Source organism: Schistocerca piceifrons, chromosome 7 (assembly GCF_021461385.2).
Source record: "Schistocerca piceifrons isolate TAMUIC-IGC-003096 chromosome 7, iqSchPice1.1, whole genome shotgun sequence".
Lineage (NCBI taxonomy): Eukaryota > Metazoa > Arthropoda > Insecta > Orthoptera > Acrididae > Schistocerca > Schistocerca piceifrons.
In genome coordinates this window covers 547060213-547080255 of record NC_060144.1, presented here as the reverse complement: position 1 = coordinate 547080255, position 20043 = coordinate 547060213, and the positions used below count along the sequence as shown (strand labels likewise).

Sequence of the window (20043 nt, the reverse complement as noted above, 5' to 3'; positions counted from 1 at the left end):
GCTCACCCTGTATATCTAACCACCATTGAGTGGCTTCAGCTGTATAAATTACTGAACTCTCTTCCTCGACTGCGACGGCACAGGCAGTGTGATACGCTATAAACATGGTGCCTCATTGGAGTAATAATGTTTCGTCTAATGAGCTTATTTATCGCAGTAAGTACTGTAACTCCAAAAAGTTAGACATCTGCATGTCTCGGAATATCCTTCGCGCTACAACACTTACACAAAAGCTAATACTTCATCAGGGCTTAGATCCAACGTCATTAAATCATCGGGTGGAAATTTACTGTTGCTGCCAACCATTCACTGAGCGTCTGTTTGTTTAGCGTTGCATGTAGCATGCTGCCGATCATTCACTGAGTATCTGTTTGTTTAGCGTTGCACATAGCATGAACAAGGTACAATGTAGATCTTACCTAATATGGTAAACTCCTGCTGTGCATTACTGTCAATAACGGAGTTCAACAATGAATGGGTAGGTCAGTGAAGTGCGAGAAAAAATTAAACAGGAAGGGACGTTAAAAGAAGCAGCACTCGTAAAAGCTTTGCCAGCAGTGGAAAAATATCTCACCTCTCGTGACGAGAGGAAATTTGCGCGAATTAATAGGCGAGTCGGAAGGGCCGTTTGTCGGCGGTGATAGATAAATAGCGGCGGGTGGTGACGTGGAAAAGTCCGCGCGGCGGCGTCACTTTGATGGATGGCAACGCTGCCCCCGCTGCCCCCCACCACTCCTCCTACCCCCACCACACCCGTCTGCCGCCCTATCGGCGCGCCCCACTCACTCGACGCTCTGTTGCCACCCCCACATATGAACACTGCATGGCCCTGGCGAGTAAGGGTCCCCAACCTTCATCGCGTCACGCCACCGTGCTCTACTGACGAATAAATCTGCCCTTCTCAACATCTCGTTAATTTCTGTCTTGTCTACAGACGTCGTTTTCAGTGTATCATGACATGTGACAGCTTAATTAAACGACTGTTTGCACGACAGCTTTGCTACTGAGTAACATTTAACCTATCCGCGCTTCGGCGCACATCTGACTCGAACATTTTGGCAGAAATGGCACAGAAACAGACTTTATACTTACATTCCTACATGCTATTCGAAAATAACATGACACACATTCATCTACGTCTAGACATCAGTGTGTATCACATATTCATGTCTGTTAATGAATAAAATTTGAAACCAATTCATTTCACTCCTTCTACAACTCCTTTAGTGTGCTTAGTTACTTCTCTTATCCAGTAGTTCACCTGTTCAAGATAATGCAGTCATGAATGAATAGATGAAGAGAGGACAGCACTCCGACTATAAAATCTTGATTATGATGATAATGACAGGATTGTTGAAGAACACGGCATCATAGTGATTAGCGTCCGTACTAAATCATGACGAAAGATATAAAGAAATTATACTGAAATGAAAGTGAAACAAATTTCTTTGACGTTCTGATTAAACACACACACACACACACACACACACACACACACACACACGCACGCACACGCACGCACGTGCATGCACAGTGTAGTGAATGTTCTTCATTTGTCCGTCGTTTAAGGTTTTTGACAGATTAAGTAGAGAAGTATATCAGCATGTGGCTGAGTGAAAATTAAACAAAGAGAGAAGGACCTGCCAACGACTCTGTGAGAAAACAAGGATGCACAAAATATGAAAAACTTCGTCACGAATCGCGATATGGCTACCTAAAAAACGTGCAGGTCCTAATTACAATAGCCACTGTCCAAAGAGGCCCAGAAGTGTCAGAAACAACTGTTTTCGGTAAAGATTGCACTTTGCAACTTATTTTACGTCCGTTTTTATGATATGCTAAATAAGCACCACAATTTCACTGAGATATGTACAGGGGGTTACACTTGGCTCAGTGGAGTCCTCTGGTATCGACTCACCAATCGGTGTCAGGTTACAGTGATCAACTACGTTCGGTATTGAAGGCAACGGCGAGAATGAGGCGTAATCGAAGGAAAATGACTCTCATCTTCTCTGATTCTATTAATGCCCTAAAAGCATTTCGGCAACTTAACCGAGCGCAATGCATTTTACGGTTGGACCAAGGGGCAGCAGTCAATCTAACATTGTAACTGAATTTTGAATTGGTTTTGTGATTGTTGACGCAAAAAAATAAAAATCTTTCTAAATAATTTAACTTGAATTCAGGGACTGTCCTTTCATGACTGTGTTCCATCAATGTCATTATTTAAATTTGAGCTCGTATTTATCTCTAAGACCTCTACTTGCCGTAGATATTAATTTTTTTCTTGTGGACTGAACTCTGCTGTTATCATAGAAATGAAAATTCATGACGTTAAACATCTAGCCAGAATACTAAAAAGGTCATGAGAGAGAAAATAGCGCTGCTCAAGTGACTGTCATGTGCTTTCTTTGACATAAAGTGGCTGAAACTTTCATCTTTATTCAAACACACTTTGTTAATAGATCCACGAATTTATTTTCTGGTTACATTTGCATGAGTGTCTACCGATTTTGAAAACGTCTTGGACCTCTTTGTAAAAGCACTGTGTCGTGCACTACTTCTTTCTATAACGTATGGTGAGCTGTCTGTTATTATGAACAGCTCCTCAGAATCTGCAAGGAAACGAATATATGTAAAAGACTGAATAGAAGAGGCGACTAGATGACAGGACGTTTTAATACATGTGTTAATACATCAGGGAATAGCTACTAAGGTATTATAGGGAGATGTAGAGTGCAAAAACTGTAGGAGAAGAGGGAGATTGGAATGTTGTTATTCCAAGCGGTGGGACTCACTGTACGAACCCAAATGTACCATGATGTAGGTTAAGAATAGATGTCTGACACACTGCAGCCATTCACCCTTGTGGCCCTTGCTTGCAAGAAAGTGACGAACAAAAGAATTGGAGTTTTGTTTGGTGCTAAATGTTTCTGTTGTAGTTGTTGTTGTGGTCTTCAGTCCTGAGACTGGTTTGATGCAGCTCTCCATGCTACTCTATCCTGTGCAAGCTTTTTCATCTCCCAGTACCTACTGCAGCCTACATCCTTCTGAATCTGCTTAGTGTATTCATCTCTTGGTCTCCCTCTACGATTTCTACCCTCCTCGCTACCCTCCAGTACTAAATTGGTGACCCCTTGATGTCTCAGAACATGTCCTACCAACCGATCCCTTCTTCTAGTCAAGTTGTGCCACAAACTCCTCTTCTCCCCAATTCTATTCAATACCTCCTCATTAGTTAGTGTGATCTACCCATCTAATCTTCAGCATTCTTCTGTAGCACCACATTTCGAAAGCTTCTATTCTCTTCTTGTCTAAACTATTTCTCGTCCATGTTTCACTTCCATACATAGCTACACTCCATACAAATACTTTCAGAAACGACTTCCTGACACTTAAATCTACGCTCGATGTTAACAAATTTCTCTTCTTTAGAATCGCTTTCTTGCCATTCCCAGTCTACATTTTATATCCTCTCTGCTTCGACCATCATCAGTTATTTTGCTTCCCATATATCAAAACTCCTTTACTACTTTAAGTGTCTCATTTCCTAATCTAATTCCCTCAGCATCACCCGACTTAATTCGACTACATTCCATTATCCTCATTTTGCTTTTGTTGATGTTCGTCTTACATCCTCCTTTCAAGACACTGCCCATTCCGTTCAACTGCTCTTCCAAGTCCTTTGCTGTCTTTCACAGAATTACAATGTCATCGGTGAACTTCAAAGTTTTTATTTCTGCTCCATGGATTTTAATGCCTACTCCGAACTTTTCTTTTGTTTCCTTTACTGTTTGCTCAGTATACAGATTGTATAACATCGGGGATAGGCTACAACTCTGTCTCACTCCTTTCCCAACCACTGCTTCCCTTCCATGCCCCTCGACTATTTTAACTGCCATCTGGTTTCCGTACAAATTGTAAATAGCCTTTCGCTCCCTGTATTTTACCCCTGCCACCTTCAGAATTTGACAGACAGTATTTCAGTCAACATTGTCAAAAGCTTTCTCTAAGTCTACAGATGCTAGAAACGTAGGTTTGCCTTTCCTTAATCTTTCTTCTAAGATAAGTCTTGGGTCAGTATTGCCTCATGTGTTCCAACATGTCTACGGAATCCAAACTGATCTTCCCCGAGGTCGGCTTCTACCAGTTTTTTCGGTCGTCTGTAAACAATTCGCGTTAGTATTTTGCAGCTGTGACTTATTAAACTCATAGTTCGGTAATTTTCACATCTGTCAACACCTACTTTCTTTGGGATTGGAATTATTATATTCTTCTTGAAGTCTGAGGGAATTTCGCCTGCCTCATACATCTTGCCCACCAGATGGTAGAGTTTTGTCAGGACTGGCATATTCATGCAAGTGGTTCTCTTTTCTCCAAAGGTCTCTTTAATTTTCCTGTAGGCTGTATCTATCTTACCCCTCCTGAGATAAGCCTCTACATCGTTACATTTGTCCTCTAGCCATCTCTGCTTAGCCATTTTGCACTTCCTATCGATCTCATTTTTGAGAGGTTTCTATTCCTTTTTGCCTGCTTGATTTTCAGCATTTTTTTTCCTTTCTTCAATTAAATTCAGTATCTCTTCTGTTACCCAAGGATTTCTACTAGCCCTCGTCTTTTTACCTACTTGATCCTTTGGTACCTTCACTACTTCATCCCTCAAAGCTACCCATTCTTCTTCTACTGTATTTCTTTCCCCCGTTCCTGTCAATTGTTCCCTTATGCTCTCCCTGTAACTCTGTACAACCTCTGGTTCTTTCGGTTTATCCAGGTCCCATCTCCTTAAATTCCCACCTTTTTGCAGTTTCTTCAGTTTTAATCCACAGTTCATAACCAATAGATTGTGGTCAGAGTCCACATCTGCCCCTGGAAATGTCTTACAATTTAAAACCTGGTTCCTGAATCTGTGACTTGCCATTAGGTAATCTACCTGAAACCTTCTAGTATCTCCAGGGTTCTTCCATGTATACAACCTTCTTTCATGATTCTTGAATCAAGTGATAGCTATGATTAAGTTATGCTCTGTGCAAATTTCTACCAGGCGGCTTCCTCTTTCATTTCTCATCCCTATCCATATTCTCCTACTACGTTTCCTTCTCTTCCTTTTCCTACTGTTGAATTCCAGTCACCCATGACTATTAAATTTTCGTCTCCTTTCACTACCTGAATAATTTCTTTGATCTCATCAAACATTTCATCAATTTCTTGATCATCTGTTAAGCTAGTTGGCATACAAACTTGTACTACTGTAGTAGGAATGGGCTTTGTGTCTATCTTGGCCACAATAATGCGTTCACTATGCTGTTTGTAGTAGTTTACCTGCACTCCTATCTTTTATTCGTTATTAAACCTACTCCTGCATTACCCCTATTTGATTTTGTATTTATAACCCTGTATTCACCTGACCAAAGTCTTGTTCCTCCTGCCACCGAACTTCACTAATTCCCACTATTTCTAACTTTAACCTATCCATTTCCCTTTTTAAATTTTCTAACCTACCTGCCCGATTAAGGGATCTGACATTCCACTCTCCGCTCCGTAGAACGCCAGTTTTCTTTCTCCTGATAACGACGTCCTCTTGAGTAGTCCCCGCCCGGAGATTCTAATGGGGGCCTGTTTTACCTCCGGAATATTTTACCCAAGAGGATGCCATCATCATTTAATCATACAGTAAAGCTGCATGTCCTCGTGAAAAATTACGGCTGTAGTTTCCCCTTGCTTTGAGCCGTTCGCAGTACCACAACAGCAAGGCCATTTTGGTTAGTGTTACAAGGCGAGATCAGTCAATCATCCGGACTGTTGCCCCTGCAACTACTGAAAAGGCTGCTGCCCCTCTTCAGGGACCCCACGTTTGTCTGGCCTCAGATACCCCTCCGTTGTGGTTGCACCTACGGTACGGCTGTCTGTATCATTGAGGCACGCAAGCCTCCCCACCAACGGCAAGGTCCATGGTTCATGGGGCGGGGAAGTGGAGATTATCTCCAACAAATAATAGAAGACATTGAGTATTATTATTATTATCATCATTATGAAACTCAAAATAAGTGAGAAGGTCATTAAATTTTTCAGCTCAGAAAAAACGGATCTACAATTATTTTTGTGGTTAATAAGTATTTTACGTCTCTTTCCAGATTCAGCTGTACGGGTTTAACGCGGACCTGTACCACAACATGACAGAGGCGCAGCACAAATCGCAAGGCATTGTGGGCGTGTCCGTCATGCTGCAGGTAGGTGGCGATGTAAATTACCTCTCAGCACAAAAATTCATTGTTTAACTTTATTTTGTGTACTGCACATACGAGTAATTAATGGAGGAAACTGTAAGTACATAGCTTCTCTTTCCCTTAACATGAATAAAAACCAGCTGAGTGCTCTGCAAATCAAACTTGAATCTTAAGCTAATTAAATAAGAAGAGAGCATGTAAGCCGCAAAGTTCCCTTACACAAAATTCAATGAATTTAAAGATATAGTTTTATTCTTGTAAGAAGAAGGTGGGACCAACTGTCCGTTGCTTCCTACAATGTTCGCACATGATCGATCTTCCTTATGTAAAATTTGAGTAGACGAGTAATGTACTCTTTGGCTCAGGGGAAGAGCACATTACACATACAGCCTTGTGCTGTTAAGTACCTATGTTCAAAGTAAAATCAGCTGAATTTTGATGATAGGTTGAAAGATAATATTTGTGTGTGATGTAGGAATGATTTACTATTTCTTTCTTTAAGGCTTTTCTGGATAGATGCCCTCAACCAAACACAACTTTAAAGGGAAATGTGCTCTAGGTAATGGTTTATATTCCACTTTCATTGCTTGTTGTTGTTGTTGTGGTCTTCAGTCCTGAGACTGGTTTGATGCAGCTCTCCATGCTACTCTATCCTGTACAAGCTTCTTCATCTCCCAGTACCTACGGCAACCTACATCCTTCTGAATCTGCTTAGTGTATTCGTCTCTTGGTCTCCCTCTACGATTTTTATCCTCCACGCTGCCCTCCAATGCTAAATTTGTGATCCCTTGATGCCTCAAAACATGTCCTACCAACTGATCCCTTCTTCTAGTCAAGTTGTGCCACAAACTTCTCTTCTCACCAATCCTATTCAATACCTCCTCATTACTTACGTGATCTACCCACCTTATCGTCAGCATTCTTCTGTAGCACCACATTTCGAAAGCTTCTATTCTCTTCTTGTCCAAACTAGTTATCGTCCATGTTTCACTTTCATACATGGCTACACTCCATACAAATACTTTCAGAAACGACTTCTTGACACTTAAATCTATACTCGATGTTAACAAGTTTCTCTTCCCCAGAAACGATTTCCTTGCCATTGCCAGTCTACATTTTATATCCTCTCTACTTCGACCATCATCAGTTATTTTACTCCCTAAATAGCAAAACCCCTTTACTACTTTAAGTGTCTCATTTCCTAATCTAATTCCCTCAGCATCACCCGATTTAATTTGACAACATTCCATTATCCTTGTTTTGCTTTTGTTGATGTTTATCTTATATCCTCCTTTCAAGACACTGTTCAATCCGTTCAACTGCTCTTCCAAGTCCTTTGCTGTCTCTGACAGAATTACAATGTCATCGGCGAACCTCAAAGTTTTTACTTCTTCTCCATGAATACCTACTCCGAATTTTTCTTTTGTTTCCTTTACTGCTTGCTCAATATACAGATTGAATAACATCGGGGAGAGGTTACAACCCTGTCTCACTCCTTTCCCAACCACTGCTTCCCTTTCATGCCCCTCGACTCTTATAACTGCCCTCTGGTTTCTGTACAAATTGTAAATAGCCTTTCGCTCCCTGTATTTTACCCCTGCCACCTTCAGAATTTGAAAGAGAGTATTCCAATCAACATTGTCAAAAGCTTTCTCTAAGTCTACAAATGCCTGAAATGTAGTTTTGCCTTTTCTTAATCTTTCTTCTAAGATAAGTCGTAAGGTTAGTATTGCCTCACGTGTCCCAACATGTCTACGGAATCCAAACTGATCTTCCCCGAGGTTCGCTTCTACAAGTTTTTCCATTCGTCAGTAAAGAATTCGCGTTAGTATTTTGCAGCTGTGACTTATTAAACTGATAGTTCGGTAATTTTCACATCCGTCAACACCTGCTTTCTTTGGGTTTGGAATTATTATATTCTTCTTGAAGTCTGAGGGAATTTCGCCTGTCTCATACATCTTGCTCACCAGATGGTAGAGTTTTGTCATGACTGGCTCTCCCAAGGCCATCAGTAGTTCTAATGGAATGTTGTCTACTCCCGGGGCCTTGTTTCGACTCAGGTCTTTCAGTGCTCTGTCAAACTCTTCACGCAGTATCTTATCTCCCATTTCGTCTTCATCTACATCCTCTTCCATTTCTATAATATTGTCCTCAAGTACATCGCCCTTGTATAAACCCTCTATATACTCCTTCCACCTTTCTGCCTTCCCTTCTTTGCTTAGAACTGGGTTGCCATCTGAGCTCTTGATATTCGTAGAAGTGGTTCTCTTCTCTCCAAAGGTCTCTTTAATTTTCCTGTAGGCAGTATCTATCTTACCCCTAGTGAGACAAGCCTCTACATCCTTACATTTGTCCTCTAGCCAGCCCTGCTTAGCCGTTTGCACTTCCTGTCGATCTCATTTTTGAGACGTTACTATTCCTTTTTGCCTGCTTCATTTGCTGCATTTTTATATTTTCTCCTTTCATCAATTAAATTCAATATTTCTTCTGTTACCCAACGGTTTCTACTAGCCCTCATCTTTTTACCTACTTGATCCGCTGCTGCCTTCACCACTTCATCTCTCAAAGCTACCCATTCGTCTTCTACTGTATTTCTTTCCCCCATTCCTGTCACTTGTTCCCTTATGCTGTCCCTGAAACTCTGCACAACCTCTGGTTTAGTCAGTTTATCCAAGTCCCATCTCCTTAAATTCCCACCTTTTTGCAATTTCTTCAGCTTTAATCTACAGTTCATAACCAATAGATTGTGGTCAGAGTCCACATCTGCCCCTGGAAATGTCTTACAATTGCTTACAGCATCCGAATCCTTTGAGGACTTCCTGATAACGCCTATCTTCATATTATAACATTAGTGATTTCGGAAATGCTTCACAATTGACAAACATGTATGGGAATTGGATGTAAGTCCTAATGTGCTTCTTCCCGTGCCCTTGGTCTATCTCCATTTCCCTCTTTCTCCTCTTTCCCACTCAGTCTTTCCATCACCTCGTCCCCCCTAGTCTTCATTTTCTTCTCCTCCTCTCTCTGGTTATCTCCTTCTTCCCTCCCCCCCCCCCCCCCGCTCCAGCTTTGGCTATTCACTCGCCACCACCCCCTTCCTCCTACTTTTCCCCCCTCCCTATGGCCCTCTTTTACTGATACTGCAAAGGACACTTTTATTAGCAATTGAAAACGCTTAAAATAAATAGCTAAATCGACTGGGCTCTTTGGTACACGGGTATGGGAGAAGCCTCTCCAGGTGTTAGATCTATGAGGATGGTAGCTTCCGTAACAGTATTCTGCACTGTTTTATTGCACGAACGGGTAGGATTACAAAGCTTCGGACGATTCTAATCATAATGAGATATGCCATACGCTAAAACTGACTGCGGAAACAGAACGAAACAGTACGGTACATTTTCACAGTACAGCACAGCACCATTTTTTCTCGCAGCCTTGTTTGACAGAAACCAGTACATTACTGTTTATCAACAAAATTTGACCGCGCTGGAGTCCGGAACCGCATGCTGCCTCGGGCGAGGATGTGTGTGATGTCCTTAGGTTAGTTAGGTTTAAGTAGTTCTAGGGGACTGATGACTACAGCAGTTAAGTCCTATATTGCTCATAGCCACTTTAACCATTTAACATTGTGCGTGATGTTTCCTTATAAGACAACGATGAAATTAAAAAATTATAAGTATTCTAGTGGTTATGATAAGATAAGAAGGAAGTTAATCAAAGAGTGCTCTTGTGAACTGAGTTTTATCAATCTTTATGAGTGGAACATTTCCTGATTGGCTAAAATACACTGAAATTACGTCTCTTTACAAGAAGGGAGATAAAGAGATACCATCAAACTATCGACGAATTTCACTTTTGTCGGCTTTTTCGAAAATATTTTAAAAGGTTGTGTTCAATCGTCCCCTTAAGCATCTGACTTCAAAGTCATTTTCTGAGTCATAGTCTGCGTTCCTTAAGGGTTCCGATATAAGGAAAACTGTGTAACGGACAGTGAGAATGCACTTCATACATTAGGTAACAAATCTGAGGCTATTGGCACATCTGTGTCCTGTCAAAAGCCTTTGACTGTATGCATCACAGCGTTATTTTAAGTGAATTATAATATTATGGTTTCACTGGCAGTACTGGGAACTGTTTCGAGTCTTACCTAACTAATAGGAAACAAACGGAATCGTTGCGAAATACCATTGCGGTATACCATCAGTCTTCTTCTGATAGAGAATTAATTACATGTGGTGTTCCTCAAGGTTCGCTCTTGGGTCAGTTGCATTTTCGTGTGTTCGTTAATCACCTCCCGTCTGTTAAATTGACAGATGGGAAGTTCGTTTGTTTGCAGATAATACAAATACTGCAATAAGTAGCATGTCAATTACAGATTTAGAGATGGCTGCTAATCAAATTTTCACTCACATTAAAAAGTGATTTAAAGCTCATTCAGCCCCGTCACGGGTTGCGAGGCACCTCCTGCCGGAGATTCGAGTCCTCTCTCCGGCATAGGTGTGTGTGTTGTCGTTAGCATAAGTTAGTTTAAGTAGTGTGTAAGTCTAGGGACCGATGACCTCAGCAGTTTGGTTGCTTAGGAATTCACACACACAAAGCTAATCCACTATCATTAAACTTTGAAAAGACCCACTATATGCAGTTCAGAAACTGTAAGAGATTTCTTGCACACATGGATATTGAAGAGGTTGACACTGTTAAATTTCTGGGATTACAACTTGATATAAATTGTGTTGGGAAGGGCATTCGAGAGAATGGCTAAAGCACATAAAGAAGTTTCTATCTGCAATGAGAATGATGTCAGAAGTAAGAGATATAAACATAAAAAATCTTGTCTATTTTGCTTACTTTCATTCTATTATGTCATACGGGATCATATTCTGGGGTACTCGTCCAATCAAGCGAAAGATTTTATCGTGAAAATGCGTGTAACAAGAATCATTTGTGGAGTAAATTCAAGAGCATCGTGTAGGAACGTGTTCAAGAAACTTTGTATTCTAACCATTGCTTCTCAGTATACGTATTGCTTAACGAAATTTGTTGCAAGTAATGTATCTCTATTTCCAGCCAATAACTCAACACATAATATCAGTGCCAGGAATAAGAACAATCTACATTAAGACCTAAAATCATTTACCGTCGTCCAAAAAGGAGTCCATTACTAAGGAACATACGATTTCAATAAATTGCCAGCAAGCATTAAAATCTTGGTTTCAGATGAAGCACAGTTTAAACAGAGTCTGAGGGACTTTTTGATAGGCAACTCCTTCTACTCTGTAGATTAATATCTTAGCAGGGACTGTTAGACCAGCATACATAATAAAATCTTGTAGTTAAATACCACGTGCTACTTGGGGCACTGATTATATGTATAACTCTGACACGGAAAGCTTGGAGCGTTCGTTCACGTGCAAACGATAGGGACTGTGGTACGTGGCAACTTACTCCAGCATTCTCCCAGGGGCATTCCTATGATATTTATTGTGTTGAGCAACACTTCTTTCTGGAGGAAATGGGATAAAGAGACGTAAAAGTACAGCAATTGAGAGCACGCTTAATTCTAAGACTGGAAGGACGCTCACCAAACACTTTTCCCGTATCATATTCGAATCATTTATATTTATTTTATAAATTGCTTATACCCATAGAATTATGGATTAATATACCTTGGATAATGTGACTTTTGTTGTTGAGATTATCGGTATTAAGTTCAACTCCTTCTAGCAGATTGTAACCTCCCCACAAAATAAAATAATATAAATAACATACACATTTAGTGTAACCTCCCAATAAATAAATTGCGCAACATATCAATAATAAAATGCGACTAATCTCTCAATTAAATTGCGACTCACTTATAACCTTTCAATAATTGACTGTGAATTTAAACTGGTAAATTTTGGACGTCAGCAGTGCTGCGTCATGGCCCTGAAAATTCATTCTGAATAAATTGAAAAATCTTACCTTAATTAGTTCGCCGGATATCGCGTATATATCTGCTCCTATAAGAAATTTTTCTGGCGCAGCTAAGTGCAATGCTGGCCGATAGATTTGTCATGTATAAAAAGAAACAACTGATTTTTCTTTACAATAATCGGGATGACCATGGATTGGAGAAATTAGCGAATTCTTTAAATTGAGATGAATGATTGTCAAAAGTTACTTTTTATGAGAAAGATTATTATTAAGGGATTTTTTTTAAAACATTTACATGGGACTTGATATAACAATATTACATATGAGCGAGGCTGCTTTTACCTTATACTACAACGCTCAGGCTCCGCCATCGCTCCACCACGACCGGCCCAGTCAACTCGATACACCAGACTGCTAGCTACTACTTACTGCTACTAACACACTGTTCCTACTGCTGATAACACTGCTCTCTGGTCTGAGATTCTCTTATAGCTTACATATCGCAGGCAGCGCGTGAGCAATTCATCGAAATTACATCTGCTCGAGTGCGCTAGCAACAAATTCTTTAATCATGGACCTCTTACAAGATGTAAATTTGTTTGTTGGAGGGTGTATGATGCCACTGGTATTACACGTGTCAGTAAGATGCACAAGTATAGTTCAGTAGGACAATGTATGCCTTAAAGTGGACTGTGGTCCAAGCTTAAGCCGAACAGAAGTCGCGGAAACTGGACAAACAATAAATGCCCAATGCAGTTGGGTAAACGAAGTCATAGTGACTTGAACCCTTTGATTTCATTACGTTCCCTCCCCATGTATGTAAAAATTGACTGTGTGTGTGTGTGTGTGTGTGTGTGTGTGTGTGTGTGTGTGTGCGTGTATCCTTAAATAGCTCAGGATCTCCTGGAAAAATTTCGACAAAACTTGATACACATATGACTCACTGTCTTGAAAAATAATTAGGAGTGCTGGGCCCCTTAATGGCTGCGGTGGGAGTGTAAAGGGTGTGGCATTTAAATATAACCGAACTTGAATATACAGTTTTCATGGAATTTCCTCTCCTTTGCTGCCTATTCTACGGGACTGGCATTTGTGCATGAATCAAGTATCTGCTCCCACATGCAGCAACGTTCACTGAACAATCGTTGATGAGACACTGCTGGTAGTCTCTGGTTCATCTGGGTGATCAACTGCTCAATGACAACTCTACTGAGCAGTACACATCTCCTCAGCCGTCGTCCTCCCTTGTCATCTGAGGTCCGTGGTGTACCACAGTTGCCTCGGCGCCATTTTGTCGCCCACGGTATACTTTGACCACGACGCCACGCGAACAGTTTACAAACCGTAGCCATTTCGGAAATGATTCCACCATTCGCACGTCAGCCAATGATCACGCCCTTTGGACGTCAGATGAATTGCTCTCTTTCCACATCACGACAATGACTGCACTGTTTTCCGCGTCTCCCGACACGCTTCATATACCCTCCACTTCTAGTGCTGCCACCAGCCGTGAGTGGTTATTGCACGACGCCGTCGAACATATGCGATGGTCACAGTATTCTGATGCGATCGCGTATGTAGTTGATCTGTCTGCATCCAAAGTAAATCGCGTATTCATGTGTGAGAATGTGCTAGTAAATATGTGCGTTGCGTGTATCTGAGATACGACGTGGGCACCAGCCCAATATTCACCTATTTGGATGTGAGAAACCGCCTAAAAACTACATTCAGTCCTGCTGGTTCGCCAGCTCTCGTCGTTAATTCGCGAGGCGGATTCAGACCAGACCAGGCTCACCTACCCGCATCCCATCTTTATGGACACATCCTGCACTTTTTTTGGTTCCTGGGCTCATTTTACACGCTTAGAGGTGGGACTGGCAACGGGAAGTAGTGAAACGTGACACGTAATTTTGGATCACTTGAACCAGTTTCAGCAGAATTTGTTGTTGGGAATATAGGATAGGGCTAGAAATACATCTAGCACCCCAAAGGATAAAGTGAGAAGATACTGACGTGTGCTCACAACACACGAACGTAAGAGAAAGTTTCAACAAAACTTAGTGTCATAGTAAATGTTTTACAGCCAGATTCCTGTGAAATTTTTTAATGGCTAAACCAGGCTCCAAAGCTCATTCACTTTGAGTACTCCACAGATGCTTCTTCACCGATGGCCACGTCATAAATTGGAGATGTCAGCATATACGTGAAGCTCCTACATAAAATTGAGTCTTCTAGTAGGAACATCACGTAAATTGTAACTTCCCTCGTGTTCTGGTGCAAACATCGATGGGCTATTGAAAATGACTTGCCATTCAAACCCGGTGAGCGTTTGATTGTAACAAACGTGACTGTTGTTATTAATGTGCTGGCTGATGCTGTCTTTCAGTATTGAAGCAATCATGAACGCTGTTACTGTCTACGGAAAAATTCTGTGGGGGTAAGACACCAGTAAGACGTGTAATTCTGGGAGAGAATTGAGTGGAAAATTAATTACCAGCATCACTCCTGAATGACTGGAGCAATCTCCACCAAATCTGTAACGTATGTATTTTATGTTAAACTGATATTTCAAATGAAATTTGATTTTGCCGTATAGCCAGATTTAATTACTTCTCCCTTTGTAATTAATTTTTAGGATAAATAAGTATCCGGCTAAAGTTACGTAATCGGCTGACTGTGTCTTAAAGTGATGATACTGTGACACATGACTTCTACATTAGGACTGACGAAGTTTATGTGATCAGGGTCGATTCAAATGTACTTCCTGAAGAATGAAGCTTTGCATATGAAAACTGCGAACGTGCGTTTCATACTATTTTTGTTGAGTATAGGCCAAAATGGATAGAGGGAGGAGATTTAAAAACTGAAAAGAACTGTAATGGAGTTTTATAATTGTAGACGAATCTTGTATTCCTAATTAAAGATATGGGGAAAAACTGTGGTCACAATACTGGGTATGAAATATGCTTTTGTGAAACTAGTGGGGAATTGTGGTGAATGGTTTCGGAAAGGTGTGTAACGTAGATTGGCTTTTATTATGCATTGCTAGCAGCCTTTTTATGCGGTGATTTCAAGTAGAAAATTGCGCTAGCACCATATAAAGCACTTACACACACTTCGCCTGCTGCAGTAACAAAACTGCACGATACGGCCATCGGAACAGTTCCACACGCACCCCGTCCCACACGTCTTGTCGCAGGTAACTTTCGTTTCCAGATCATTGTTAAATCTTTAAAACCAACAATGTTCCTATGATAATTGTTACAGCTATTATACCACACCGGAATGACACAGAAAATTAGTGAATTTGCAAAATAGTAAAAGAGCAGTACGTGCCCTAAAGTAATATTAGACAATAGTCAGACATTATGCTAAATGCTTGTTTAACTTGAGAGTGAAAGGAACAGTATTTAAATTCAGAAATAGTATCCCTAACAGCTTCGGCCTGAAGTACAGATTTCAGCTGCGTCAGAAAGTCATCGTAAAAGCGCTCATTGTATAAGGCACCTACCTATTTGGAGCGCCTCATTACAGTCACTTCTCATAGGTTGAACAACGGTGTTTGTTATATGACTAGTGCATACATCCGCCTACATGTAGTCGTGCATAGTCCTGATATCTAGTAGTACATGTCCCAAATACGATCGTTATCAGCATGTATTCTAATTCACAAAATGTACTTTTTTTTTTTTTACTGTGAACAACATAAGTTTTGCATTAGTGTATCTCTTATAGCGAACTAGTTATTTCTTCCCATCACATCCATACTCATGATATCTACTAATGGAATGTCCATGTGCTGACTGTAGTCCATTCGTTAAATGACCTTTGTTATCAAACTTTCAGTCACAGGTGAAGCAATACTTTCATTGGTCTAATCGTGATGTGGACAAATTGCTTACTTCTTGTTGAACTATTTTGCGCGGGTGCTGCTGATCGTAATATATTCGAAAGTAATATATTCGAATCGGCACTTTCAATCGTTCAAATGGTTCAAATGGCTCTGAGCACTATGCGACTTAAATTCTGAGGTCATCAGTCGTCTATAACATAGAACTAATTAAAACTAACTAACCTAAGGACATCACACACATCCATGCTCGGCTCCAGACTGTAGCGCCTAGAACCGCACGACCACTCAGGCCGGCCGGCATTTTTAATGCAAAACTTCATAATTATCCGTTGACCAAACTTATCTACACTCCGGAACTAAAAATTAAATGTCCTTCGTCATATTGCTACAACGGACAAAAAATAAAACGCGCTCGACAGCCTGCGCGTCGTTCGCTAAAACGAGAGATAACTCAGACGGCAAACACAAACGAGAACGCTAGTGGTTAAAAGAAGGGCATTCCGTCAGGAAATAACGGACCGTCGAAGGTTGAGCGCAATGAAACTAAGTGTGCGGGAGTACCACTTAACAAATGGCGATGGCTAAAAAGACAGTGCCCGATACTCAACCTAGCTAGAATGATCTCATGGCGAGAGGGCCGAGAGAAGGTCGTCCAAGCCCCTGGGAGATGGTTAATAACCCGGAGCTTTTTCCCATGTAGGGAGGACCAAAGTGACACCGCCTGCATAATCTCGGCACCCTTCAGTTTACATTGCGTCCATTTCTTTCGATATTTCAGTTGATGATTCTTAAATGTAACGTGGCACTTGCTCACAACAAGTATGTGGTCGCTATCCATATTATCACCTGGGTAACTATGACTAGAAGTCACTTGGTTCCTCTGGTTCTGCTTTACTACTACACAATCAATCATACACTGAAGAACAAAAGAAACTGCTACACCTGCCTACTATCGTGTAGGGCCCCCACGGGCGGGCAGAGGTGCCGCAACACGACGTGGCAAACCCTCGACTAATGTCTGAAGTACTCAGAGAGGGAAGTGAAACCATGAATCGTGCAGGGCTGTCCGTAAAGCCGGTAAGTGTTCGAGGGGATGGCGATCTCTTATGAACAGCACTTTGCAAGGCATCTCCGAAATGCTGAATGATGTTCATGTCTGGGGAGTTCGGTGGCCAGCGGAAGTGTTTAAACTCATAAGAGTGTTCCTGGAGCCACACTGTAGCAATCCTGGACGTGTGGGGTGTAGTATTGTCCTGCTGGAATTGTCTTAAGTCCGTTGAAATGAACAATGGACACGAATGGATGCAAGTGATCAGGCAGGATGCTTACGTACGTGTCATCCGTCACAGTCGTATCTAAACGTATCAGGGGTCCCATTTCACTCCAGCTGCACAGGCCCCAGACCATTACAGAGCCTCCACCAGTTTGAACAGTCTCCTGCTAACATGCAGGGTCCATCGATTCCTGAGGTTGTCTCCATGTCCATCCGTTCTATACAATTTGAAACGAAACTCGTCCGACCAGGTAACATGTTTCCAGTCATCAACAGTCCAATGTCGGTGTTGACCGGCCAAGGCGAGGCGTAAAGCTTTGTGTCGTACAGTCATTACGGGTAAACGAGCGGTTCTGAGAGACCATATCGATGATGTTTCGTTGAATGGTTCGCACGCTGACACTTGTCAATGGTCTAGCACTGAAATCAGCAGCAATTTCTGGGAGGGTTGCACCTCTGTCACGCTGAATGATTCTCTTCAGCCCTCGTTGGTCCCGTTCTTGCAGGATCTTTTTCCAGCCGCAGCGATGTCGGAGATTTGATGTTTTACCGGATTCCTGATATTCACGGAACACTCGTGGAATGGTCGTACGGGAAAATCCCCACTTCATCGCCACCTCGGAGATAGTATGATTAGTGTGAGTGCAAATAATTGGGATCATTTCATCTGATATCAGCAACTGCCATGATTCGATTGGTGACATGTTCCGTTTCTCACGAGCTGTACCGATGAGAACGGGCAGATGAGAGATGATGTTGTGGCTTCTGACTCTGGACCTATCTGGTGGATGAGAAGACCACTTGAATCGATTTTTGGCACTAAAATATGCACTACTTGACAGCCAGCTATCTCTCTCTACTGAATCATCAGATGATGAATTACTTGAATCAGAAGAAATTTCTTGATGTGTATTTTCATCGTCACTTATGTTCTCTTCATCACAAGGTTGAAAATCACTTAAAGATTCTGTGTCGTAATAATTTTCGTCTAATAATAGTCTACAGATTTCTTTTTCAGTGAGGCCCCGCTGCATTGTGGCAATAAAGTGCCTGAAACACCACAAAATAAATCGGTATACACTCACTTCAAAAAGTCCGTATCTGCAATCGCGGGTCCAATTGAACCCAACGATGCCACTTACCTCCACTTCTAGTAAATTTCAAGCAGCGAGCTCCAGGCCTCTGGTGCACCTCACAATGTACTGAGATTACACTCTCGCGCGAAACAGGAACTCCGTGCGTTTCCATTGTTAGACGGTTTTATTGTTGTCGGTGGGTCCAAAATGACCCACGATTCAGGTTCTTGCACTTTAGCAGACTTCCAAGAAAACTTGAAGAAGTTCAAGGATTGTAAAACTTATTTTAATGGGCACCGGCCGTTAATTCAGTTAACTTGTACATGTCCTCTTCTACCTTAATACTACTAAAGTTTAGTGTATGTAAGTTATTTAGTACCCTTACAATTGTGTTTTGTCTTCATGGTGATTAGTACGTTTTATTAGGATGTAGTTTGGTGAAACTGCGCAGTGTAATTATTGGTTTCACCAACTGTAATCTTCATCTATGATTGTCCATTGCATTTGCATTCCTTAATATGATAGGTAATTATCATTGGGTCTTAAGCCGTTGGTACAGTTGATACGAACTATTCTGAATTAGGCTGGAACTTTTATTTTCTTCACTGCACTGTACCTACTTGTAACTAAGTTATTTTGGTTTTCCAATGAGACATATCTTTAATTCTAGCTTAAGTCAATTTTGCAGTTACTAAATATGTTATAGGATTTTTAAATTTTCACTCTACGAATGAAGCCGCAAGGCAATCAAATACTTAGCAGCAACTACCGAGTTCTTAGGCTGTAATATTATAGCCCTTGATTTTGAATTCATCGTGCTGCTGCAATAGCAAAATTTCAGTTTTTTTTTTTTTTTTTGCTTCGTTTTGCACATCGCTTGTCATTTGGCCTTAAGCCGTTTTACCAGTTTGTTTCTGATCATTGGTCCTTGTTAACGAATTGTGATGCAAGATTTTATAATTTTAAAATAGTTTTTGCTTACGGTGATCCTCTTGATGGTGTACTTCTCTCATTGCAATTTTTTCATTGTTTTTGATAAACTGTTGTCTAAATATAGTTTGTTTCTAGACCTAGAACATTTCAGATAATATTTAAAAAAGTTTTGCTAAATATTACATGATTTACGTTACTAATAAGAGATCAAAGCTTTTTGTGCAAGTGGCAAAAGATTTTGGTGACTTTCGGAGACATAGGCAGCTTCCGGAATAACTGAGCAAGTTATAAATTGCCTGAAAAAAATGGAGGCAATTAGGAAACAGTGTCGGTTCTCATTATGGGTCATATACATAAACCTGACTGGTCTTTATGTACATGAGTTCAAGGGCTCTGTAACAGGTAAGACGGTCAGAAGTGTGTTATTCATTTTTATTGTTATTACCAGGAGCTACAGGGTATAAGACAGGAGTGAACAGCGTCAGATACACAGTTACCGATGTGAAAAAACAAGGAGACGTAGCAAACTCCTATGAGACAGCGTTGTCACTTATCACGGAATTTGAAGGCACCCTCACTGTGGGTCTGCATTATGGCGGCTGGTCAAGTCGTGCAGTATCCAGATTAGTAGGGCGTTCGAATGTGGCAGCAGCCCGATGTTGAACTGCGTGGTAACGTGAGGGCAGGCGTACTCGTGGTTAAGGTCCGTCTACGACGTCTGACTACCACGAGGGAGGATCGGCGTATTGTGCACCAAGTACTTCACAA

General features: G+C 41.2%; 1 protein-coding gene across 2 annotated transcripts in view; it reads left to right on the top strand.

Moving 5' to 3' along the window:
- The window catches only part of LOC124805071 (carbonic anhydrase-related protein 10-like), a 925040-nt gene that overhangs the window by 774256 nt on the left and 130741 nt on the right, over nucleotides 1–20043 (top strand). For both annotated transcript variants that reach the window (XM_047265497.1, XM_047265498.1), the window contains one exon: nucleotides 6132–6227. In XM_047265497.1, coding sequence (XP_047121453.1) covers nucleotides 6132–6227 — 96 coding nt within the window. The remainder of the gene's footprint in view (nucleotides 1–6131; nucleotides 6228–20043) is intronic.